This window comes from Argiope bruennichi, chromosome 7 (assembly GCF_947563725.1).
Source record: "Argiope bruennichi chromosome 7, qqArgBrue1.1, whole genome shotgun sequence".
NCBI lineage: Eukaryota > Metazoa > Arthropoda > Arachnida > Araneae > Araneidae > Argiope > Argiope bruennichi.
The window spans coordinates 67730873-67758178 of NC_079157.1; the positions used below are offsets into that span (position 1 = coordinate 67730873).

General features: G+C 28.3%; 1 protein-coding gene across 1 annotated transcript; it reads left to right on the plus strand.

The window, feature by feature from the left end:
• The first annotated feature begins 12390 nt into the window (after positions 1–12390).
• LOC129975414 (uncharacterized) lies at positions 12391–18691 on the plus strand. Its single transcript, XM_056088477.1, has 4 exons — positions 12391–14221; positions 14312–14433; positions 14887–15244; positions 18642–18691. Exons 1-4 carry the CDS (start codon positions 12391–12393, stop codon positions 18689–18691), a joined length of 2361 nt encoding a protein of 786 aa, XP_055944452.1.
• The last annotated feature ends 8615 nt before the right edge of the window (positions 18692–27306 follow it).

Sequence of the window (27306 nt, forward strand, 5' to 3'; positions counted from 1 at the left end):
AAGAAAATATTTTAATAACAATTATTTAATGAATATTTTAATAACAATTATTTAATGAATATTTTAATAACAATTATTTAATGAATATTTTAATAACAATTATTTAATGAATATTTTAATAACAATTATTTAATGAATATTTTAATAATCCTTTGAGTTTCATTACAACAATGAAATATATTGCTGTAAAATAATCTTAAATTATTTTTAAAAATCATTTGAGATAAACCACAAAAAATGTACAAAAATTAGTATAGGGAAGGATTTTAAAGAAATAAAAGGTCGTTTCAAGAAGTAAATCGTGATTATATTATTTTTGACAATAATGACTTCACATTTTCTGTTGTTACCTTTCATTAACTAACCCCCCCCGTCCAAAAATGGATGTAAAGTATACATTTTCGACCTACCTAGCTTATCTTGCTAAATTTCATAATTCTAGGACAAAGGTCTATTCTGTAGAAAATCCTTTAGGTTTAGTTATTCTTTAGGGTTTGTTCACAAGAAGCAGTTGCCGTCAGGTGAGAGAATATTGAAAACATGTCCGTATCCACATGGGACATAAACAGTAAATACTAAACAAAATTATAAAAGTTTTATTAATACTATCTTAAAAATAGGATCGAACAATTTTTTAAATTTTAATACACTGCATTTTTTTTTAAATTTTAAAATACCATAATATAAAATTATGATATTTTATAATTATGGTACAATAAAATTATGGGTTAGAATAATATTCCAAAGTTCGTTTAAACGATACGTGATTTAAAATGACTGCAAAGTTTTGTAATTAAATAAAAGCATAAAAATTAAATAATTTTTAAATTAAAGCAAAAAAATCATTTTGGGACTTGTGGGTCCCCTTGGCAATTCCCAACTTAGTCTATTCAATAATTCGGCCCTATTCAAATTAATGAGATGTTCATAATGAGCTTAATACATATTGTCAGCAAAACCCTCTAATTAATGCATATTAATAAGTTTTTATATTTAATACTTTAACAATTTTGTACAAGATTAATTATCAGCAATTAATTTTGAGGAAAACAATTCGTTATTGTCCAGTATAATTAAAACAAAATAAAAAAATCATTAAATGTTACATTGTTTAAAATTTTGAAATCTTTTAATATTAATATTTATTTAATATTTTTAATTTTTATCAATGCTTTTTACTATAATGCACTGTCCGACAACGACTAAAAATATTGTTCAGTATTTACGCAAGCAGAGACATATTCTATCAGTTTCTATAAAATAATACATGCTTCCTGATTTATCTATGCATTATAAATTGTTAAAAACAAATTACATCTTTAATATTGATACTGATATTAATTCAAAGTATGTAAAAAAAGCATTTTATTCTTTCTTATTCATAAATTCCCTTTCATATTTTGATTTGGTGAAAACGAACAATGAGTTTCTACTACTGAATGCTATTCTACCTTGAACTATTTGATTTTATCAGGAAAGATCAATAAATAGACTAATTTCTATATTTTTCTAGGTATGTTCTAAATTCCATTTGTTCTTCAAGAGGTTGAACCCTAGTAAACGATTATCGCTTTTTGATAATTTAATTTTTATCTCCTTAAATTAATTATATTCTGTAAAAACTGATAGTTTTGATATTTATATATTCTTTGAACGCGTATTTCTTCTAAAACGAATTTATTCAGGCATTTTATTGTACTTGCTTCAGATGCTATTACATTTCAATCATAATATTCACCAACGAAATTTTCTCGTAAATTTAATCGTATCTCTTAAAACATTATCTGCTGATATTTCAGTATTTCTTTTAGGCTTTTATTCTTTATTGATCCGTACAATTTTATATCATATTTTCTTGGTATGATTAGATTTATTTATAATGTTTTTATGTATGCGACATCATAGTAACAGATCATAATTGGAAATTTTTTATTCAGCTGGATGAAAATTATTGTGTGGGATCGTTAAGGGGTTCAGTAAAAAGTCTGAATTAGTGTATCAGTTATTTATTTACAGGTCACACTACACACAAAATTTTGGAATAATTTAAAGATATATATATATAAGAGCATGGATTAATGCATGCAGCACATGCTATCGCTAGATCTGAACTGAATCATAGCGCTACAAAGCATCAGAAGACGCTGCATCTGACGTCATCATGGTCAGTTATGGTTTGTGTTACAAGAGTGGCTACAATTTGCATTTTAGATGAATTGAATATTATTTAACGTTTTTGACACATTATCCATTTCATGTTAGAACAATGGCGTAACTAGGGTGAGATAGGCAGAGCAAGTGTCTTGGTCACCGTTAGTAAAGGACGCAAAATTGGGGAATAAATTAATTACATTTTTTAGAAAAGCATGTTTATTTCCCGAACACTCATTCTCTTAATTCTTAAGAATTAAGAAGAAAATTTTTCTCTCATTTTAATATGACCAATTATTCAATTAATTTGGAAATTTTCAAAATTCAAATCATTGTTTCAATTTTCTATGCAAACTTCGTCTCTGACATTGACAATCGAGTCATAAATGTTTGAAGATATTTTAGGGTTCATAAGCTAAATCAGATATGACCAATGGCGGATTTAAGCATTTTGCAACGTCAGACAATGCCAATTATGAAACGCCTCATTTGGTCATTTTAGTTTCGCATTTTAATTTTGAAGTTAATGAATGCGTTTTTTGTATTTATTTTAGGTTAATTTTGTAATTTAGTAACTTCGTAAAAAAAGCTGGAAATTTTATTTATTTTTATGACACATGAATGTCCTTTAAGTTTGTACACAACATTGTTTAACCCTTGAATATAAATAATGTATCAATTAATTGAACATACAGTAGCAATCAGGAGTATTTGAGAAAGTGCTAGTATTGCTGTTATATTATACACTAGTAAATGCAGTATTTTTGTTGTATTTCGTATAATTTTTAGAATTTATATTTTTTTACAAATCTATTTTGTAACTAGTTTAACAATATTTTTTTAATTGACCTCACGCAACTCTTCTATCCGTCAAGTCCGACTAGTTCTTTAAGTAAAATGAAGGTTTTACTTGGTCTTATATACATGAGTATTTAGAATGCAGCTTTTACAATAAGCAGTAGAAGACAGCTGAAATCTAAAAAAAATTAATTAATTACAAACATTTTTTTCACTGTTCCTGTACAAAACTTCAAAAAATATATTGCAAATATCAAATGCAACTGCAATGTTAAAAACAGAGTAAGGGATTTAGATTAACATACTGGATATACATAATATATTCAAAAGAATTCTTTTATCATAAAGTTTGAATTATTCAATCTTTGTTATATATTTTTAACAATCTATCTCCGAATGCAGTTAAGTATTTTTTATTATTTTGATTTTGGTGTAAAAGTTACTAGTTTGCATCAAAAATAGATTAGCTTTTTTATTATGGATTAGTTAGATTTAATTAAAAATACTTAGTTCTAAAAAAATTGATTTTATGAAATAAAAATAAAAGTGATCACACATTTCTATGCTTTTCTTTAAGTTGAATATGGTTATTACGAATTGTATGCAAAAGAAGGTAAATCAATTTTTCTTAAATGATCAAAAATCCGCATTTGGGGGGGGGGTTAGAAGCTTTTCCAATTTCCGATTCGCTGTTCAGCATCTCCAAGAATTTGAATTAAATGTTCCAAATTGTTTTGACATTTAATTAAAATTAAATAATAAATTTTCTAAAAAAAGAAAAATGGGACTAACGTAGATTAATCATACATAATTGAGTTTTGAAAAAGCAAAGTGGAGTTTTGTTATGCAAAGCTACGCCTAATGTTGATAAACTAGTGAACAAAATACTAATGTTGGTAAGATGAATTATTTATGCAGTTTAATCTCAGAATCTTTTACCGTAAAAAAAACACAACTATATTCGCATTCTGCAGACATTTTATATTCGCGTGATGCCAAAACTCATTTAACACAGCTGATTCATCTCTTTGGATTCGTTCATATTTTAGCGGTAGGCGATGTGCTAGGATAGAACCTGGGACCTTATAGTTAGTAGTCCAGTAATTAAACCATTATACCAAAACGATCGTTCGGGTAGAAGAGTTGTTAACTGGCTTATATGCTTTTCCCACAATATATACATGAATAAATCAAGACAGGCACTTTATATGGCGCCGGTAGATGCCAGGATTCAAAATGCAGCGCCTAGAAGTTATTGCCTTGCACGAAGTTAATTCATAACAGTTTCAGTAATGAAAATATTTGATGGGAAGAAATAAGTAAAAAAAATCGCTGGCGTTGTTGAACGGTGAAAAATGTTTTATAGTTTCTGATTTTTTTTTTTTTTTTTTTTTTTTTTTTTTTTTTGTAATGTCTTCTCCTATTCATTTTAATATTTCCTGGAATTTATAAATTAAAAGAATGATGTCTTGCCAAACTGTTACCGCAGAATTTTTAATAGCGAACTTTAAATAAAATTATATAGAAATCTTTTTCTCGGTTCTTTTTCAAAATTGTATTTTAAACAAATTTTGAGAAATTTATTAAAATTTCAGAAAAATTAATCAATAATAAAATTAATTCACTGAAACGATAACTTTTTGAATTTTAAAGTGTTGTGTAAATTTTGAATTTTGAAGTGGTTTATGTTTGATATTATTGGCCGGCGTTATGAGAGAAATTATTTAAATTTCAATGTTATCAAATTAATTAAAATTTTGGAATAAGTTTATATCGTGAACATCTGCTACTTGAGAAATAACTCTATATGAAATATAAAGCTCTAGGTCCAAAGGTCGATTCTAGAGTTACTACATCAAAACGGGAAAATTGCCAAATAATCATAAACATAAGGTAAAATTTGATTAATTCTCTAAAGCACTTACATTTTGCTTTGTTATCTTTAGAAAGGCACCGTCTTTCGTGAAATCTAATCTTAACATGACATATGCACAATTACTCTATTAATAAAAAATGGGGAAAAAAATTTAACGTTTCAATAAACAGCTTTACCATCAAAATATTCTCTTCTTTCCAATTCTAAATGAAAATTCCAGAGGCGGATTGAGATATTTAGTGACTCTAAACAGGGCAAATCATAAGTCCCATTTTAATAAATTGTCAATTTAATTTTAAGTTTCACTCTATTTTTAACTTAATCAATAGTTTAAATTCAAGTTATTACCTCATCATAGTAAATTTACGAAAATATGCTTCGTTTATTTATTTTTAAATGTATATATATATATATATATATACATTGAGGGAAAAATTAACATAAATAATAACTTTCTTGAAAATTAAACCATAAATATAAGATAATTTATTCAGATGCAAATAAAAGCATTTAATTATTATAATAGATGTCTAATGATATTAAACATCAAGCAAATATAATATTAAAAAAATTAATTTAAGGATTTGTCAAGTGAAATATAACATAACCATTTAATTAGTTAATTAATTTTCCAATATAAACTCGTAATAAATAAGTAATTAATTGTAAAATCAACTGAAGTTCAATGTGCCTTTAAAGTAATACAATCTTTAATAACTCTCTCACTAACTGTTATTAATAATACAACATTTAGAAGAAGTTCAGGGTTAAAACCAAAAATGCTACACTTGAAAATTTATCTTCTGGTGAAGAATTTTATAAGAAATTCTTTATTCTTTTAAAAATACAGTGAAACCTTTAATCAAATGCGTTAGTAAATAGGAAAAAAGATAGGATAGTTGTTTTTCAAGAATTAGTTTTTTTTTTTTAAATTTCCAAGAAATATAATAAGTTTAATTGCATTGGTAAACTATTTTAAATTAATACATTCTTCACTAAGTTTTTTCGATAAAACATTTTTAAGGATTCGTTCAAGCAAGTCATTATTTTCTTGAATTTCGTAATTTTCCATGTTTAGAAATTTATACAAAAATTCAAAATTTTCATCATAATTTGGAATACTTTACTTCTTTTATATACATGTGATGTGTTGCGAAATTATTTTTTCCCAAAGGATTATTTTTCAGTATAAAGACTTTTAAACTGCCTTTGAATTCAATATTTTTTTCATATTCTGCAATTCTTGCAATGTTTTTCAGGTCATAAAATTCATCAGTAAAAGTTTTACATAAAATAAATTACAAGTTAAGCGATAGGCATCTCCTTTTGAATTCGAATACATCATACACCCTTTCTTTTTTGTCTTTTTCTTTTCTCGCTTAGAAAAACAAAAATTTATTTGAGCGATTTAAATAGTAAAAAAAAAATTAAAATAGTAAACATGTTTGGACTGTGAAATTTTACAGATTTTTACTTCTATTAAAATTATTATTATTATTTTGAAACATATATTTCATATAACATAATCTTCGGTCTCAGAATTCAGAGTACTCCCAGGATCTCTTCAGTTGGCTTACTTTTAGATTCTTCAAGGAATTAATTAGTATTTAGTTCTGAAATGACCTTGGAAAAAAATCCATTATCATTGATAATTTACAATATCGTATAAAATTCTATTCTGCTACTGTTATTTTATCCATTTCAAATTCGCCTATAACTGTAGCTGATATAGAAGTTAATAATATATTATATTTCATTTCAATTGCAGAAGTTCTTAAAACACAAAAGCATTAATCAACACTAAGTTTCCCTTAAGAATCACGTAGTGGATGTTTTCTATTTTTATCTTCTATTTTCTTCTATGCACATTACGAACATTTTGTAAATTTCGTTCATTTTTGTTTTGTTTTGTCACTAAATAAAACTAATAATCTGTTAGAAACTTCAACAAATAAAAATTATTAACAAAATTTGAATTATTCGCTGGCATTAATCAGAAATATAAAAAGCAATTGCGCCATCTATTAATTGTAAAAGCAACTAAAGATTAACGTTACTTCAATTAGCAGACACCATTTCTCATTTGAGCAAGGGCCTGCTGTTATCAGCTAGACTTTGACAAAGCAGCTAGGCTGAATCATGAATACACACTACGTTTATTATCAATATATTTCATACTTTCGACGTTTATAAAGCTTTTAATAACTAAGTGAATTCAATGAAACAGACAGGGGCGTGGCAAATTATTCATGGCAAAGTGTTAATATAATCCTATATTTTTTTACTTCATATAATTTGCACTTTTTTACGAATCTACTTATTAGATCACAGGTCTAATGAAATTTTTTAACTAGTCTGCCTGCATCCCCCCAGTGGTGTAACTAAGGTGTGCAGGCTTGACACGCCCCAGGGGACTCCAACTTAATAAATGAATCCATTGCGTTTAAACGAAAATTTTCTAATAAGATCTTAATCCTAAGATATTTAAAAATTAACATGGTTTCAGCAAAATGAGAGAAAATTGCAAGTTTTTAAAGGAACAGGCTTTCCTAATTGAAAAAAACAACTTATTAGATAGTCATGGTTCAGAGCTTATGATTATTTTATATGTTAAACAATGAATTATAGTAAACATAATATAAGATAATTTTAATTAATTTAATTTTAAAAGTAATATTAATAATTAATTATTAGATAAGATAATTTTAAATTTATGTGAAAAGAAAAAAATTTAATTTATTTTTATTCTCAGAAAAGCGTAACTAGACTTGGAGAATAGAAATAGAAATACATAGAAAACATAACAGTATAACTACAGATTATATAAATTTCAAAATAATTCAATAAGTTCATCATATGCGTTTCAGAAATGAGTGATTTTTCAAATATTTGATCAATAAAGCAAACTATCGGAAACTACATTCCTGGAAATCGAACCCTGAATATTAGAGAGTATATTTATGATTGATACACCCGAGACCTAAAATATTTCAAAGTAAAATAATGAATAGAAAGTACTCACAATAAAAGTAAATTTTCCACTTTTTCTTTCATGGAACGTCAAAATAAGAAGAGAAAATACTGCGGCGCCAGACTAGATGAAAATAAATCCCAAAGATATATTTTCTTTCATTGAATGAGTGATCATTTGGAATTTGAACTAATGCTTCTGACCGCAGAAAACGGAAACAATTTTCATTAAAACTAAAAGAACCCCTCATGGAAATTATAAGCAACAAAAATAAATATTATGATTTAAGATGATGTAGATACAATACTCTAACATCAATCGGATATAATTACCACTCAGACGCAGTCATAAATTTATTTCTTTTCTTTCAATTTACATGAGTCAGCTCAGCTGATACATTTGACGATAACGATATCAAATACAAGCTGTGAAAGATCTTTTCGTTAATTGAAGCGTATATTTTCCAATATCAGAGCTTCAGTGCGACAAAAAAGACGCTTAAATTACTTAATAACTGACTTCAATATAATTATAAACACTTTCACTTTTATAAAAACTAGTGAGCCAAATTTGTAACATTTTCGACATTTAAAGTCTTCAACATTTTTCGAAGGTAATGTATTACTTTTATATTACTAAATAATATTAAAAAGTGCAATTTTTACATGTCATAAGCTGATTAATAATATTTTAATTCATCTTTTAGTAAGTATCTATTAATTAAGATAAAAATTAGGAAATTAATTCGGATTTAAATTAGATTAATAGATATCATTACACACGCACGCACGCACGCGCGCACACACACATATATATATAATTCAGACAATGAAAATGGCTTGAGTTTCAAGGAAACAATCTTATCTGTTGTTGGTAATTAAACAAAAAAAAAAAATTTTAAAACGAAGCAAAATTTAACAAAAATTTCTATCCTTATTAAAATGGCTTCATTAAAAAGACAATGTTTTAAAAACGGTGTAAAATTAATATTTGTGCCGTAATATTTTCGGAAATTATTGCGGAAAATACGAAAATTCAGCTTATTTTTTTGATTAATTAAAATGCTACTCAAAATTTTATAAAATCGCTCAAAGGTGCATATTCTCACTTTTGTAGTATACTAATTGTAACTCAAAAGGTCTAATCTGCAGCACGCAAACACACACAAACATTCATCATTATTATTAGTTGAGATAGAGATATCATTTAAAAGCTGCATAATATTTGATAAATAATGAATTAATAAACTCTCATTGAACTTCAGAGGATAAGTAAAAAGTAAAGACCTAATTGAAATTCGAAATATTTTCATATTCTAAAGTTGAATACTGAATGTTAACTTTTATTTAGAGGAAGCATGGCATTCTAATCTCATTATCTTCATTTAATTTTATAGTATTATTTTTGTATCTTAAAAAATTGAATTATATTCTGTAAATTCTATATTCCATATTTCTTAAAAAGTAAAGTTTCTTATAAGTATCCGGTTGTTATTTTTCATATTTTCAGAGATTGTAATGTATACTGCAGTATAATATTTTTAGATTTAATTAAAAAAGGATCCGAAATCTTGTAGTATATTTTCTTTATCACCACTCATATTATATGTTCTTGTAAAAGTTTTTTCTTGAATTCGATAGTTAATTAAAATGAATTCAAAATCAAATTTTATAATAACTCAATTTGAAAAAGAATTTAATTATTTTTTAATATACGCCCTTGAGTTTTTATTCTTTCATCAGTTCCATGAATATCCATCTTATACAATTAAAATGAAACGATTATCTTTTGTCTTCCATTAAAAAGAATTCTAAATTCTATTTCACCACAAATATCTCTTTATTTGAAATTTAATTTTTCACATAGAAGTGATATCTTTCTACATGTGAAATTCCTTAAAAAATGTGTCGTGGCAATAGAATTTTTTGAGAATGGATTTCGAATTTTCATTCGTATATCATTTTGTAATTTACCGTTTAGTAATTATCTTTTTCTGTTTTATTACTGTTGACGCCAGTAAGTCAGCAGAACGCTCCGCCTACTAATTTTGTAGCGCCACCAAGTGGTGAAATCATATAACCGGAAGAGTGTGTGTGTAAACCCCCGAGAGAGAGGGTGTGTCAGGAGTGTTGAGAATAAACAAAGAGAGATACAGTCCACGAGTTTGTGTTTCATTTATATGTGATTGAGTTTTCTAAAAACTGAGCTATCGAAGGCCAAAACATGGTCCAGTTAGCCGGAGACGTCTATGCATCTATTGTATAGTGATTCATCATTTGAAATGTGTGATTTATTAGTGGAGATATCGTCGATGATGACGAAATTGGTGCGAAAATACCAAGAATGAGAATTCTATTGTGGATAACTGGTCTCGAGTGACAGCAGTCCCAGCAAAGAGGTATGGGCAGTATTATCCTTTGAGTTATTAACTAATTAATTTCCCGAGTTGAAGTTAATTTTATTTTTAATGAGTCATAATTAATTTCCCGAGATGAAGTTAATTTTGTTTTTGATGAGTTATAATTAATTTCCCGAGTTGAAGTTAATTTTATTTTTAATGAGTCATAATTAATTTCCCGAGATGAAGTTAATTTTGTTTTTGAAGAGTTACAATTAATTTTCCGAGACGAAGTTAATTTTGTTTTAATGAGTTTAGAATAAAATTGTGATAATATTATTCTCGTGAATTGTTTTGAAATATATATTTAAAATGGCGGGTTTAGCAAAATTAAAGAAAGATGAATTAAAACTCGTTGCCGAGGAGATAGGTTTGGTTGTTGCGGAAGGCATGAAAAAGAGTGAAATAATACGTTTAATTGAGGAGAGTGATGTGTACAAAAATGACAACGAAGTTGTTAAAGAAGCTGTAGATCAAATAATAGGGAACAGAAACCAAAAATCCGATCAGGATAGTGAAATAGAACTAGAGCGTCTTAGATTAGAGAGAGCTAAAATAGAATTACAATTAGCGCAATTAAGGGCTACTGAAAATAGTACTCAGACTTCCGTTAATGTAGAGAGTAAAACCGAACCAGAAGAGTCTCTGGATAGCTTATTAAAGTCTGTGAGAATATTGTGTATTAAACCACCGAGCAAAGCTCAGGATTGGGGTTTCTTTTTTACTTCGTTAGAGAGAGCACTTAATACTAAAAAGGTTCCTGAAAAATTTAAAGCTGAGATTTTATTAAATTTATTAGGAGAAAGAGCTTCGAATATCCTAACTTATATTGCTGAGAAAGACTTAAATAACTATGAAGAAATTAAATCAATTGTACTAAGAGAATTCGAGCCAACAGCGCAAGCAGTTTTAGAGAATTTTAGATACGCTTCTAGAGATAATGAAACTCATGTGCAATTCGCGTCACGCTTAATGACGAGTTTTGAATATTATTTAAAATTAAGGGGTGTTAAAGATTTTGAGACCCTAAAACAATTGATAGTTTCGGATAAATTATTCCAAACGCTGGATAAAGAAACAGCAACTCATATTAATATTAGGCAAAATCAAAAGTGGTTTACACCTCTCGAGTTAGGAAAAGAATGTGATCTTTATTTTGCTTCCAAAGGCAAAACCATTAATGAGATGAGAAGAGGGCAAAATTACAGCAATAAATTTAAACCAGCATCAAAAGTATTTTTCAATGAGATGAAAAATAAAAATTGCGATTTATGTCTAAAAAGCGAGAATCATCCTTTGTATGCTTGTCCTCAATTTAAAAGACTTTCGGTTCTTGAACGCGTAGAGGTAGTAAAAAATAAAAACGTCTGCTTCAAATGCTTATCGCCTAATTGCAGCGTTAAAAAGTGTTCGTTTAGAAATTGTTTCTGTGGCAAAGCTCACAACAAGTTAATACACTTTTCGAAAGAAGCAAAAAAGGTTTCGTCTACGAATGTAAAAACCGCCGAAGTCATAAATAAGTCGCAATCGGAGGGGAGAAATTCGGAACAGTGTCCGGTTTTCCCCAGTGAGTGGGGTCCGACCTTTGTAGCAACAAATCTAACCGTAAACAAGAATGTTGTTTTGTCGACTGTGAGATGTTTGATAAAAGACAGATGTTCGCAATGGCAGGAAGTAAGGTGTCTTTTGGATAACGGCTCACAGTGCTGCCTCATGAGTCAGAATTGCATGCAGAGGCTAGGACTCCAAAGTGAAAAAATAAACCAATCTATTTCTTGTATTAATAATGCCTCGCTTGTAGTTAATCGCAGAGTAACAGCAATTGTGGCTAGTAAAAATAAAAGTTTCGAAAGAAATATTTCAATGTTAGTGGTATCAAAAATAACGGATTTAATACCGAATAAGATGATAGATATGCGTGTAAATATGCCAGAATCAATTGACCTTGCGGACCCTAATTTTAATATTCCGGGCAAAATAGATATTTTAATTGGCGCTGAATACTTTTATGAAATAATAAAGCCGGGAAAATTAAAGGCTAAAAATGAGAATTTGACGTTACAGGACTCTGTATTTGGGTATATTGTAGGAGATAGCGTTTCGAGTTCAGTTAAATGAAATTCTAACTATAGCGGTTTAATATGTGGAGCAGAAGAATTAAATTCAAACCTGAGAAAATTTTGGGAGATTGAGGAAATGGGTAATGAATTACCTAAAAGTAAAGAGAATGCTATTTGTGAGGAGCATTATGCGCGAACACATAGAAGAGATGAGACAGGAAAATATACTGTGGCGATGCCATTTAAAGAGCATTGGTCATGTCTAGGGAATTCAAGGGATATTGCTCTAAAACGACTCGAATCGCTGTGGACTCGCCTGTCTAGAGACCAAAAATATCTGAAACTGTATTCTGATTTTCTGAAGGAGTATGAGGAGTTAGGCCACATGAGCGAGATACAAGATGAAAGTGTTGAATCTGAAGTGACATATTATATGCCTCATCATGGCATCTATAGGCCTCAAAAAACGACGACTAAACTACGTACTGTGTTTAATGCGTCCACCTTGACTAGTAGTGGAAAATCGCTCAACTCAATTCAGTATAATGGCGGAATGATTCAAGACGATCTATTTACATTGCTAATTAGATTCAGAAAGCATATATTTGCATTTACTGCAGATATTCGTCAGATGTATCGTATGATCAATATAGATGAGAGTCAAAGAAATCTACAAAGAATTTTATGGAAAGAGGGAGCTAATGAGCCCGTTAAAACGTATCAGCTAAATACGGTTACCTACGGAACGGTTAGTGCTCCATATCTAGCCATGAGAACACTTAAGCAAATTTCCATTGACGAGGGAAAAAACTTTCCAAGTGCTGCATCAGTCTTGTGCCATGATTTTTATATGGACGATGTCTTAAGTGGAGCGAGTACATTGGAAGAGACAAAAACTTTGCAACATGAACTTGTTGGCATTCTAAAAACTGCCCAGATGTCATTACACAAGTGGTGTGGAAATACGTCCGAGCTTATTCCTGCTACTGAGAAAGAGTATGAGCTCTCATCTACAGATGAAACTAAGACTTTAGGGATTGCCTGGAAGGCTAAAACTGACTGCTTTACCTTTAAAGTAGATTTACAGCACAATGCCCATCCTACCAAAAGGTCGGTCTTGTCCATTATCGCCCGACTTTTTGATCCACTTGGGTTACTTGGGCCAGTGATCACGAAGGCAAAAATATTCATGCAACAATTGTGGTTGCTCAAGATCGATTGGGGTGAAATGCTTCCCGAGAAAGAAGCTAGTGAATGGCAAGAGTTTGCAACATCTTTAAGAAACTTAAATGACATTAACATAGAACGATGTATTGTCATTCCAAACGCGGAAGTGAATGAGCTTCATGGATTCTGTGACGCGTCTGAAAAGGCATATGGCGCTGCAATCTACGCCAGAACAGTCGATTCAGCGGGTGAAGTGAAAGTGAAGCTAATCGTGAGTAAATCTCGTGTGTCACCAATCAAGCAGGTAACTATACCTCGTTTAGAATTATGCAGTGCCGTTCTGCTCACCAAATTGATGCAGAAGGTAAAAAATGCATTAAAAATGGATATTACGTCAGTATCGTATTATTCGGACTCTACAATCGTGCTTTCGTGGATGAGAAAAGAGTCACAAGACTTAAAAACATTTGTTGCGAACAGAGTGGCTACTATTCAAGAATCCACAGAAATGAATCAGTGGCATCACGTTCCTTCCGAACAAAATCCCGCTGACGTCATCTCAAGAGGACTTGATCCAACGAGAATGCAACAAAGTAACTTATGGTGGTTTGGTCCAACCTTTCTCCAAGAACTGGTTGTGAATTTTCCTGGTGATTGCGACGACATCCACGATTCATTGGACAGTTCTGTGCAGAACAGGGACGTTTCTTCTGAGAAAATTTATTTAGCAGAACTCAAAAATCCGACTAATTTCTGTTTAATTTCAGCTGTGGACTCATCATTTTTAGATAATATACTTAGTGTGTCAAATAAGTTTTATAAAATAATTAAAATTTTAGCCTTTATTTTCAGATTTATTAATATTTTGAGAAACTCGAGCAAAATGTCAGGTCCTTTAACCACCAAGGAACTGCAGTTGGCCAAGTTAACTTTAGTCAAACTTGTTCAGGTAGCTGCCTTTAATTGTGAAATAAAAGCCCTCAAAAAAGGTGAAAATGTTAATAAGAGTGAGGTAAGTTGCTTGAACCCATTTCTAGACCCAAACGGTGTGTTACGTGTTGGAGGAAGACTAAGTAATTCTGATTTATCATATGATAAAAAGTTTCCCATATTACTTCCAAAGAATCACAAATTCACGTTGTTAGTTATGCAATATTTTCATCTTAAATATTTGCATGTTGGTGCACAAACATTGTTGTATTTGGTAAGACGGGAATATTGGCCATTATCTGGCAGAAATACAGCCAGAAAAATTATTCATGATTGTGTCATTTGTGCTAAAACTAAACCTAGAACTGTAACCCAAATTATGGGAAATCTCCCAACCAATAGAGTTAAACCTAGTTATTCTTTTACTCATGTTGGGATAGACTTTTGTGGACCTTTCTATATTAAATACAAGGGTCAGAGGAAAGGCAATTATCAAAAATGTTATGTGGCTGTTTTCATTTGCTTTGCTACTAAGGCAATCCACTTGGAAATAGTCACTGACTTAACTGCAGAGGCAATGATTGCCACTTTAAAGCGCTTTTTTAGCAGAAGAGATGTTAGTTCCTCTATCTGTTCTGATAATGCAACTAATTTCAAAGGGGCCAATTCAGATTTGAAACGTTTGCAAAATATGATTGGTAGACCCCCAGAGCCATTAGCTAATTACTTAACAACTGAACAAGTGACATGGAAATTTATTCCACCAAGGTCACCTAACTTCGGTGGCTTATGGGAGGCGGGTGTTAAATCTTTCAAACACCATTTAAAGAGAGTTGTTGGTAATGCGCGTTTAACAATGGAACAGTTTTTGACTATTGTTATTCAAATTGAAGGTATTCTAAACAGTCGCCCACTGACACCTTTGTCATCAGATCCAAACAATTTTGAAATTTTGACCCCAGGCCATTTTTTAATCGGCCGTCCCATAAATAGTATTCCTGATCCAGATTATTCAGAGAGAAAAGATAATCTTTTATCTCAATGGCAAAGATTGAGCAAAATGGTCCAAACAATTTGGAAAAAATGGAAATTAGATTACTTAAATAATTTGCAAGCCAGACACAAATGGCAGTTTGAGAAACAAAACATTTCAAAGGATTCTATGGTTCTTTTAAAAGATGATAATCTTCCCCCTTGTCAGTGGACAATGGGAAGAATACAAGATTTAATTTATGGATCAGACGGCAAAGTCAGAGTAGTACTTATAAAAACTCCACAAGGAGTCACGAAAAGAGCAATTTCAAAAATTTGTTTGTTACCATGTGAATAAAATCAATGTATATCTAGTGTAATTATTATATTTAGTATTTAAAATGATATAATGTATATTTAAGTTGTTCATTGTACATAATGAATTATAGCATATATTTTCTTTTCAGAAATGTTTTGTATATAATATTCACATTTTTTTTAAAGTGTAATTTTTTTGTATCTTGTGCAAGATAATTGTTGAAATTTTGCATTGTCTAATTAAGTAATGTGTTAAATTTTTATTTCTGTAATTTTGAGATTTTGAAATGATATTTCAAGGGGGGCGGAATGTTGACGCCAGTAAGTCAGCAGAACGCTCCGCCTACTAATTTTGTAGCGCCACCAAGTGGTGAAATCATATAACCGGAAGAGTGTGTGTGTAAACCCCCGAGAGAGAGGGTGTGTCAGGAGTGTTGAGAATAAACAAAGAGAGATACAGTCCACGAGTTTGTGTTTCATTTATATGTGATTGAGTTTTCTAAAAACTGAGCTATCGAAGGCCAAAGCAATTACTAATAATCAAAAAATATATAAAAAAAATCTTGGTATATTACAACTAGGGATTGCAATACCGGACCAAAATTACAATACCGGTATTCGGTATTTTTTAGATCTGAATACCGGGATACCGGTTTTAATACCGGTATTAGAAATTTTAGAAAAAGAAAGAAAACACAGGTGTTTCTTAGTTTTATTTGCCAGTTTTATAAGAGAGTGTAATTATCACAAAAAATAATTTGTAACTTATAAATTATAACAGTATATAATCACAAAAAAATAAAGAAACATCTTATTTATTTAAATCACAAAAAAAGTGTAAATATCACTATTTAGTCTGTGGTACTATTACAAATTTTTGAAATGTGATCTTAAAAAACATAATGCATCCATTGTACTGTCATTAAGCCTGAAAAGTAATTTTGTGTAAAAATGGCCATCTGTCGAAATCGCTCTTTTTGCATCTACGTTAGTTGGTGGTACTGTTAGCAATGCGCGATATACTTTTTCCAAGTATTTACCTCTAAATCCCTCATCTTCAAATAAATCGATTTTTCGTCGGATGGTTTTGGATATAGCTGATTTCTGTATTGTATTTTGGTTTGTTGAAATTTTCTTATTTATCGCTAATTCTAATTTTTGTTCAAGAGACAATTCCTTTTCACTATCGACAATAGTGTCATCATAATCTTCGATAACTGAACAGAATTCTTTTGAATGTGGATAGGTTTTTGGGTAAAAAATTTTAAGAAAATTTACTATAAACTTGATCAGATTTGAATTGGCTATTTTCTTTTCTTCTTTTTCATTTTCATTTTTAAAATCATTATAATTATGTAAATTCCATAAGCCATTTTCTATTTCGATATGCCTTTCTTCTATGCGATTTTTTAATGTAATATATAATCTTCAGATAGTGATGTGTGCTGTTGGGAGTAAACGGTTCCAACGTGTTTTAAAATCTAATATTAACATATACTCTGTTTTATTTTCAGTTAGTATGTATTTTAATAATATGTCATCTTTTATAGAGGAACGTTTAAATATCTTAACAACTTTTCGAACTTTATAAATTATAGGAAGCAATTCTTAATGGGTTAATATTTCATCCTCATTAGCAATAACTTCTTCAACAATTAAACTGTCATTATCTTCATTGTCACTATCACTCTCACTCTTTCTCTCTTCAAAGTTGGAATCCGAAGTTTCTATATCCACAGTATTTGGATTTTTCTGTTCTTTATTTTTTTGGTAAAATACATCTATTATTCCTAACTGAATTCCATGAGCATAGCACAATTGCTGATTTGCACCAATCAACTCTCCAACTTTTTTGATAACTGTTGCTCCATCAGTCATTATGGATAAAATTTCTTCTTTCAGGGATAATCCATGTTTCGCTAATTTAGATTTAAGCAATTAATTAAGCCATTAATTAGTTAATTAATTTCGCCCGTTAGGGAGATATAAAAACAAAAACGTATACTATTTTGCTATGTTGGAGATCCCTGAACATATAGTGGAGACAATTTTAAAAATTTCCAGTAAATACCGAAAAACCGGTATTTAAACTTGTGAATACCGGTATTACAAAATTGTACAAATGGCTCAAAATACCGGTATTCGGTATACCGGTATTGCAATCCCTAATTACAACACAAAATGTCATATGCATGCCCTTTTATTATAAATAGCAACAAATATTTTATTAAAATAAACAGCAAGTGTTTTAGGTCAATAGTAGATATTTATAAGCATGTAATGAATGTATAAATTTAAAATTACACTTGGTTCACGAATCAAATAATCTATATTAATTTCGTAATATTAATCAAAATTAATTAAATTATATAATTCATTATTTTTGTTATGTAAAAAACAGTATTTTTTTAATTTCAGAAATAAATATGTAAAATATATTTTTAAAAAAAATTCTGACGGATTAAAAATGCTGAAAATGAATGGAGATATTACATTCTCCACATCCTTCGTTTTTATAGAAAAAAAAATCTAAAATTACTTTCAGATTCTTCTTTCAGCATCATGATGTTTTCATCCTTAAAGTCAGCTTTATTGTTTTCTTCTAAACATGACATTAATCAACATCAAATCATTATTAACAACAAATTTTCGTACATCAAAAATATTTCGTATGGTGTATTCTTTAAAAATATGAGTTGTTAATCTAGCATAAAGTAATAATACATTATTAGCAGGATAGGGAAAAACCGTATTCCTAGGCCTAATATCACTTCCTATCATATAATTTATTATTCAAAATTTATGAAGAATATAGATTTTTATTACATTAAAAATTATTCAAAATTAGTATAAGACATAGGTTGTTAATACATTAAAAGCCTGTTCGTAGTTATTTCACAATGAAAATTTTCAGGTGGCAATTAAAAATACTTTCCAGTTTCTCAAGAGAACGAACAAAAGTGAAAATTGAATTTTACTCGTAACCATTATTTATTTCAGGTCCCACTACTAGCTTACCTTTTCAAATATCCCAAGTAGGGAATGAATAATGAAACTTAAGAAAGTTTTGTATTCAGTTTTTTGAGGATGGTTGCAACTAAAGTAAACCGGGTAAAATCCTAATAAGTCGCCAAGAGTTGGCCCGCCCAACTCTTGGCGACTTATTTGAAATCTTGCCATGTTGACTACTAATTGAATATTTGTTATTATTATTATTTTTCAATTAAGAAACGATACTTGAAGGCCAGAAATAATAATAAATTTAATAAAAAATAAATATAATAAATAAATAAAATAAAAAAATAGTCTTGGTTGATTATTTATTAATAAAATAAAAAATAAATAAAAATAAGAATAAAAAAACAAATAAGTATAATATAAGATAAATATAATATAAAATAAATAAATATAATATAAGATAAATATAATAAAAAATAAATAAAAATAAATAAAAAAATTCGTACAGGTTGCCACATTGGCGACGTTATCACCACTCGTTTGGCGAGAATTCAAAAAGACGCCAAGAGGTGGGCTGTGCCAGGATGCACCCGTAAACCGTTATATATTAACACTGAGAAAAGCGGGAAAGAGTGGTTTGTCTTCGTTTAAAGTGTCTTAAAAAAAAGTACGTTTCCCTGTTCACTAAGATTTCATTATGCATACAACAGTCATTATTTCAAATTTCTAATTGTTTCCAATTACCCGATTTAATTTTCTATATACATATATACAAGTACCAATATTTTTAAATGTAATTTAAATCTTAATTAATTCCCTATTTTTTTAATCTTAAATTAGCTTACAATTAGTTATAAATATTCTCTTGTTTCCTATTCCAATTCCTACACTTTTATTTCATTATTTCTAACACGTGCATAACAAAATTGCTTATTCAGTGGTTCCCACATCAGGAAAGAAAGGATAACATTCTTAACACCTGCATATCTTTTTAAAAGATACCTAAGATTCCCTGACCTAAGTCAACAAGATTCAAAGAAATCCCTATCAGATTCTCATAGTAAAATCATTGAAGGGACAAATTTCTCTCTTTTTTTGCGCATGTACTACCCATATAAAATAAATTGAAGTTAAATTTCGAAAATACCTTCTTTTCGGCCATGCACCTGTAAAATTATGTTTACATATAAAAATAATTATATTTTAGCCATTAATAGCCATAGTAGAGATTGCTGGTTATTTCTATAATTGCATTTATAAAATTATTAAAAATTAGAACTTTTATTTAGTTATACCGCATAAATGAATAAAATAAATGTATAGTTATAGGTTACCTAACTCTTAAATTCAAGAGAATTGTCATTTACTTATAAAATGAGCAGTTAAAATATATAATTTAATGAAAATATCTTAATTTATTCATGTCTACTTAATAAATATCATAGGATAAATCTTATTTCGAAATAAAATTTATCCTTTGCTTTGAAACATACAGAAACGAAAAATAAAAATATATAATTCAGTTGCTATTAAATCGCTTGCTACCTTTTCATTGCATCATCAAGTAATAGTGATGGTGGGAAAAAAAGTTGTTTGAGATACAATGATCTTTATTTTTTTAAAAAAATGAGAAGATTATTTAAAGCTTTGACGAATCAATGAAATAAATTTATCAAAAATTCTAACAATAACAACTACCATTTCAAATTACGTTAAAAAAATATTTTTAAACGTTTATTGAAAATAGTGGAAAATCGTTGTACAATTGAATATTATCACTGAAAAGATGAGTTTTTGAATTTTAATTTGTTGTAAAAATTACATTTATCGAAGAACTTTTTCTGGAAATAGCATTACTACCAACAAAATTTCACTTCAATTTTACTTAATTAAAAAACATGTGGAAATAAAAACGCTCTTTAGTTAATTGTATCGCTCTTTCTCATTTCACCCTCCAAAATACACTTGTATCAAGTGTCGAAATGTTAAATCAAATGGTTTGGCTTGTAATGTACAAATAGACCAACATTAGTTTCATAAATGCATTTCTTCAAAATTCTAATCAAATTGTTTCAAAGTTTTGTTTTCGATTTTGTTAAGTTTTCTCAGGATTCTCTTGAAATATAAATACTTTAATAATTTACACAAAAATTTAAATATCAAACAGTAAAAATTATTTCTGTGTGAAAGCCTCCATACGATATAAGATATAAAAAAATATCATTCCATTGATTTTATGAGGACGAAATGTTCTTGTTGGGAATCTTTATGGCCTAAGTTCTTGGAATCTCATCTAAAATAGTAACATGAAATGTACATTCAATTTCTCTATCGTTATATTTTGAAATATAATTCCAAATGCTTTTATACATTTTAATTACATATTTATTAGCAATAATTTCCTTTATAATTTATCCTTTATAATTTATTCATTATAGAATATTCACAATACGGCTGTCCCAATATTCGTTGTATCGAAAAAAAAGCCGTTATTTCGGATATACCGATATTTCATAGCAGTTTTAGAAAATAATCGTTTTATTAATAGCATGACGATGAATCATATTCTACCATGAATCGGGTTGATTGGATGTATATAAATAATTTTCGTTTTAGGTGCTTAAGAAATATTTATTTAAACTTATATCATTGGCGCATTTGCAATTGCATGTTTTATGCTGCATTGACCTTCTAAAATCCATTTCGATTTATTTATCCTTAAAAGCAACAAATCTAGATAAAGTATTTTGATATAAAAATATGAAATAAAATCTTGAAATATGGACAAAATTATAGATTTTTAATTTGTTTAATCGTGTAAAGTTTGTCAAGCAACGAAATAATTTTGCACGGCAAACTACACTGTCAAATATTTCTCACTAATTAAAAAAAAAAAATTAAAAAAGTTGCTGGATGGTTCCTAATTGCAAAATTCTGTCCAATATATAGCAATTTATAATGATTTTTACATAGGTTTCATTCTTGGTTTTAAATTTGTAAGATTATTAGAGTCAAAAAAATTTTTTGGTTTTAATATTTATTGTTCACAGAAAAATTTGATTTAAAATTTTATGCTTATAATTGTATTTATCATTAAATAACTAATTCAATTAATAAATATTAATTTAATTGTAATAAATAATTAATATAAATGTATTTAAAATATGGCATCAAGTTTAATTACTGTTTTTTTAATGGTAATTAAAAAAGATCTTTATTACTCTTTTTAAACGGTATTTTTTATATGTTGTTGTTTCTAATGGCACTTGTCATAGACAAGCCCACTGACTTTAGAAGTCAGTGATTTTAAACCAAGGGTGTGTCTCGTTTTTTTTCCATGGCGCCATCTAGGGCCAAGGGTACGACTTAGCTACACACACGTTACAACACTTTTTACGGGACGGACTTCATTCATGCATTTCATTCACAGATCGTAATTTAGACTTGAATCAGAGGACAATCACCCCTAATCCAATATCCCTATTGGTATTACTCTCGATATGGAAGACTTTCGACCACGACAGATTTATACGTGCGCCGGCCACCACACACACACGCGGTTCGAATTCGCAACCTAAGGGACGCGAATTCAACGGCCTACCAACCAGGCTATCCCGGCCCTACTTTTTATATAAAATATTTATATAAAAAATATAAATTTAATATAATAAAAATAATTTTTTATATTTTATACCAAATTTAATTCCTTTTTCATTTTTAAAATATATATTATATCAATCGAATTTTAATGCTCATATCTTAAAAGTATAAGATTTTAATTGCTTTGAGATAATTTTAAAAAATTCGGTAAATAGTCTGTTAATTTATTAGCTATGATAAAAGTCTGATGACAACAAAAACAGAAAAATATTATTAAAAAATAAAAGAATACTCGCCATTTAATGAATAAACTTCATTTCTGATCAAACTTTTGATGCAGATAGAAATTTTTGAAAGAAATCAGCTCTGAATTATACCTTAATTTCTTTTTTCATTCTTGATTCATTTTCTTCTGCACAGCATTTGTATTTAAATTTTAAAAAAGTATATAACTTTTCAAACTTCATACCTTTTGCTTCGTTTCTTTTTCATACTATATAGTTCAGTAAATTATATTTTTTTTATGATAAACATAAATCTTAACGTAGATTTGTTTGTCCATCTTTTTATCACTGTCTTAAATTCAATGCTCATCAATCTGGATCGACGTTCGATGCTGATCGAACTTTCCATTCTTGTCGAACTTTTGATGCTTATCGAAATTTCGATATTTATCGAGCTTTCAATACTGATCATGCTTTTTATTCTGATCGGACATTTATAATATCTTCAATAAGTCTGGTAATATCTTGCGATTGGATGCGAAGGCATAGCTTCGGAAGTACTTTAGGGAAGAGACATATATATTGTTGGATTGGTAGATTGATTATAATTCGGATTGGTATTGTTGGATTGATTATTATTCGGATTGGTATTGTTGGATTGATTATTATTCGGATTCGTTTTAAACCGTATATGAATGGAATATATGTTGGAATATTTCTGATGTTTATCGTTTTTACCTTTTATTTCTTACGCTTCATTCTCAAAAATATATAATTTTTCAGATTTATACCTCTAAAAATATTTTCTGATTTCTATTTCAAAATGTATTGTTTAATAATTTATGTTGCAATGTAAAGTTTATTTTTAGTAATAAAAAAGTTTACACATCATTTGATAGCCATTTAAAATTTGATGTTTATGGAATTTAATCGAGCGTTAAGTGTTTATCGAACTTTCAAAAGTATGCAGAATAATTTGCAATATTTCTCTTTGCGTTCCGGCAGAATGGCAATAATACTAAGTTCTATGCTGATAAAATGGTATGTTAAAGGGAATATATGGCGGAATGGTAAATTTTTTTCATGCTCTTATTTCATATTATATGACTGAATAATGTGTTGCATTTAAATATATGACGGAGCGGTAAATCTTTTCCATGGACTTATTTCATTATTATACGATTGAATAATAGACTGCATTTCTTTTACAATCTTTTATAATTTAAAAATGTTTTTTCTTTTTAAATATTTACTCATTCTTTCCAAATATTCACTCAAAGGTAAAATATTTTTTTATCGAAATATTTTATTTATACGAAAAAGAGAATTTTTAATCCATCATTCTCATTTATATAATACTTTTTAATGTTTCAATTTCCAATTTTATAATGCATTTTCTACAATATACCTAAAATTGATAGAATAATCGGAAATGATAATAATATTCAGAAACTTAAGTGTTTTATTTGGATTTTTGTTATCAGATTATTTTTTCATGAGTTCATATTAATGAGAATATAAATGAGAATTTTTTTCTTTTACATCTTCATGTATTTTAATAGCCTCAGAATTGACAGCGTATTCTAAAACTTTTACTGCATTGCAATATTGTGTATAAATGAGCATACACTCCATAATAGTTAATATTCAACACATTTTGGAATTACTATTTTTAATTGTTGAAATTTTATGTTGAAGTTTTTTGATTTGCAATTATTTTATCTACAATATGAGTTAAAATTATAACTGCATATTTAAACTAAATCTGTCACTAACACTTTTTGAATAATAATTATGTTAATTATATACTGAATTAATTTTTCATGGCGCTAGATTTCGAATCCGCAATTCATCAAAACAACTTAGTTTAACATACGAAAGTCGTAAATGTTACGTGTGCGCGTATAAAGGAAATTGAAATTTTCCAAATAAGCATTAAAGAAGGCAATGTTTTAAAAATTACTCTATGATTGAATAAATAAAATATTATGATATATTGAAAAATGTAGGCAAAGTTTAAACGTAATGTCATTACAACACTTTCTATAGAATTTGTTATATTATCTTTACATTTTAATTCTTTTATTAAAAGAAAAAACAGAAATATTTTTATCATACAAATGAAAATTAACAAAGCAACTGAAATTCTTTTTTCTAGCGAAGTTCTGATCAGTCAGTGCGTTAAGAGATGTTTTTTATAATTTATTATTTCAAAAATAAATAATAAAATCGCGATATATTAATATCAATTTCTTTATCTATATACTGTGATGGTAAAATTTTGCCATCGAACAGTCCTAATCTCAGTTTTTTACCATTTTATCTAATTAAAAATGGTTCAATTTTAAGATTTTCATACTGTTTTTTTTACCATTTATATAAACATTAACAAATCATGACAAATGATAAGTAGTTTATGATTATATATTATTATGACGATTAGTTTAGGATTATATAAGAGTTTATAAACAAGGTTTTAATTAATACCATACGTTTGGCGCAGCATAATCAAGAATGGTTGTTTGCGCCACAAAACTCCACTAAATCAAATCAAACCTAATCTCAGTATATATTTATAGTTATGATATTGTAAGAAATATGATTTTGCAACAGATGAAATATTTATTTATTAATTGAACTTTTGACGAAAAATTAGTCTCAAGATTTATAGTTGAATCTTCATTTAGTTAAAACATTCTTTTATTTCTTCAAAATGTGAAAACTAAAGTGGAAAAGACTTATTTACCTTTATAGCAAATGTTTTATGTAAATTCTGTTAAAAGCATAGAGCACTCAAGTTATTTGGTTTATTTTCAAAATATATTACTTTCAAAATGGTTAAAAAGGTATGAAATAAAGTTATTTTGCTTATAATTACTATGTTCAGCCGTTACATATGATTTTACGCAGGTAAAAATATTTGTGTTAATCTGCAGTAACATGAAAAACATATTAAGAACGTACAATTATGAATATAAAAGTTAAAAAAAGTTAAGTTAAAAAAATGTATGAGTAAACATAAAATATGTGTTATTATATAAAAACAATTATTTATATTGGAAAAAATCTCATAGAATTTCTGCAGTCTATCGAAATCCCAGAGTGTAAAAACATTTTATGTGCTTAATTGTAGAAATATATCAGTAAATATTAAAACATTTTAATAACTGGAAAAAAAAACTTAACAATCCTTGACTGAACAATAAAATACGTTACAAATCATAAGCATATTAGCTTGTTGTATGTCTGTCTTTAGCAGACGTATCTAAGTTATCACATAAAAAAGTTCATTCACTATAAAAGTTGCATTTTTGATAATAATCTGACTAAATTTCAAAGTTGTATATGAAGTAATAATCTATTAAAGTGAAATATTAATAACTTTCAACCAGTTACATAAAAAAATCCTACTATGATCTCTTATTATAATATACTTCATATACAAATATGAAAACTTCCTCTATGAATAGACGGTAAACACAGAATAAATGGTAGGTGTATAAAAAAAGAACACAATAGACAGCATATTTTATTACAATGATTCAAGTAGAATTTACAGTGAGGGAATGTTACACACCAAAATAAACGAAGCGTGAAAGAAACAAATTCTAAATAAGAGCACTGTTTCAAATTCAGCATAAAAATTTATTAATACTAAAGAAAAAAATTGCATGGCAACAAAACATACACCATAAAAAGATTATAGTCTAATCTTTAAGGGTAAAAAAGTAATTTTGAGCATCAATATTTTCGTAAGTTATTGCGAAAGGACGATGCGATTTCACTTTATTTCATTTTTCCATTCTCCCCAGGTACATATGCAATCACTTTAATTATTAGTAAAGAAATAATATAAACATGTATGGAACATAATTATCGTAAAAGATAAAGAAAATTCATTTCAAAGTATCAAAATACTGGTAAAAAATTACCTACCATCATAATTATATTCTGTGTTTGTAGAGATTGTCAAATTAAGCCGAGAATGAATGGAAAAAATAAAAAATGTGAGAAATACCATTTATTTCAATGGAAGCAGGCGCGGAATTCAGTAGCTTTCCCACTGAGAAACGAGGGAGCGCTTCAGCCGCTATACAGGTAAACAAGTTAGCCACGCCAATGCGAACAACGCAGGATCGCGTGTTGAACTCCGAAGATCAAATCGACGACAACCACTTCTAATCTCATTATTAGTATATATGATTAAGTTCTAAGTGAGAAAAAGAAATGTCGTAATGAATTTGGATTTTAAAAAATAAATATGTATAAATTTTAGAATGAATCCATCATTGAGAAGTGATATAGTTAACAAATTTTACTTTACTTTCTATTTTGTGAAGTAAATAAAAAACGAACCTTTCTTAACACTGACATTTATATTGATTATCTCATTGATATTTATATTAAATGGAAACATTACATACATATTTTTTTTAAAAAATTCCGTTTTTTTTTTATTAGAAAATTGCATTTTTATGAGAATTTTTCCAATATATTTCCATGGTCTTTGTTTTTCCATAAAGAACAAAATGTTTTATAACATCACTTAACACAAGTGATAAACAACAACCCATAAATAAATAAAGTCAAAACAAATCATAAATAAAATAAATAAGGTCGAAATATAAAGTTGGGAGTTTTATCTTCAGACCTAGGACTTTTCACTGATTTTGTAGATGGTAAGGTATTTTAATCTACCGCAGTGTTTAAAGAATTGTCGCTGTGGTTAGACTGGATTTTAGATTTGCATTGTCTTCTGAAGCCAAACAAAACTATGGGCATCGTCCCCAGAAAGTCCTTCAGAGATCAGTCTTTTACTATAATAGCAGCTAAGTCAATTTCAGAGGTTGGTGTGGATGATCGGTATTGTTAAAAGAATTTCT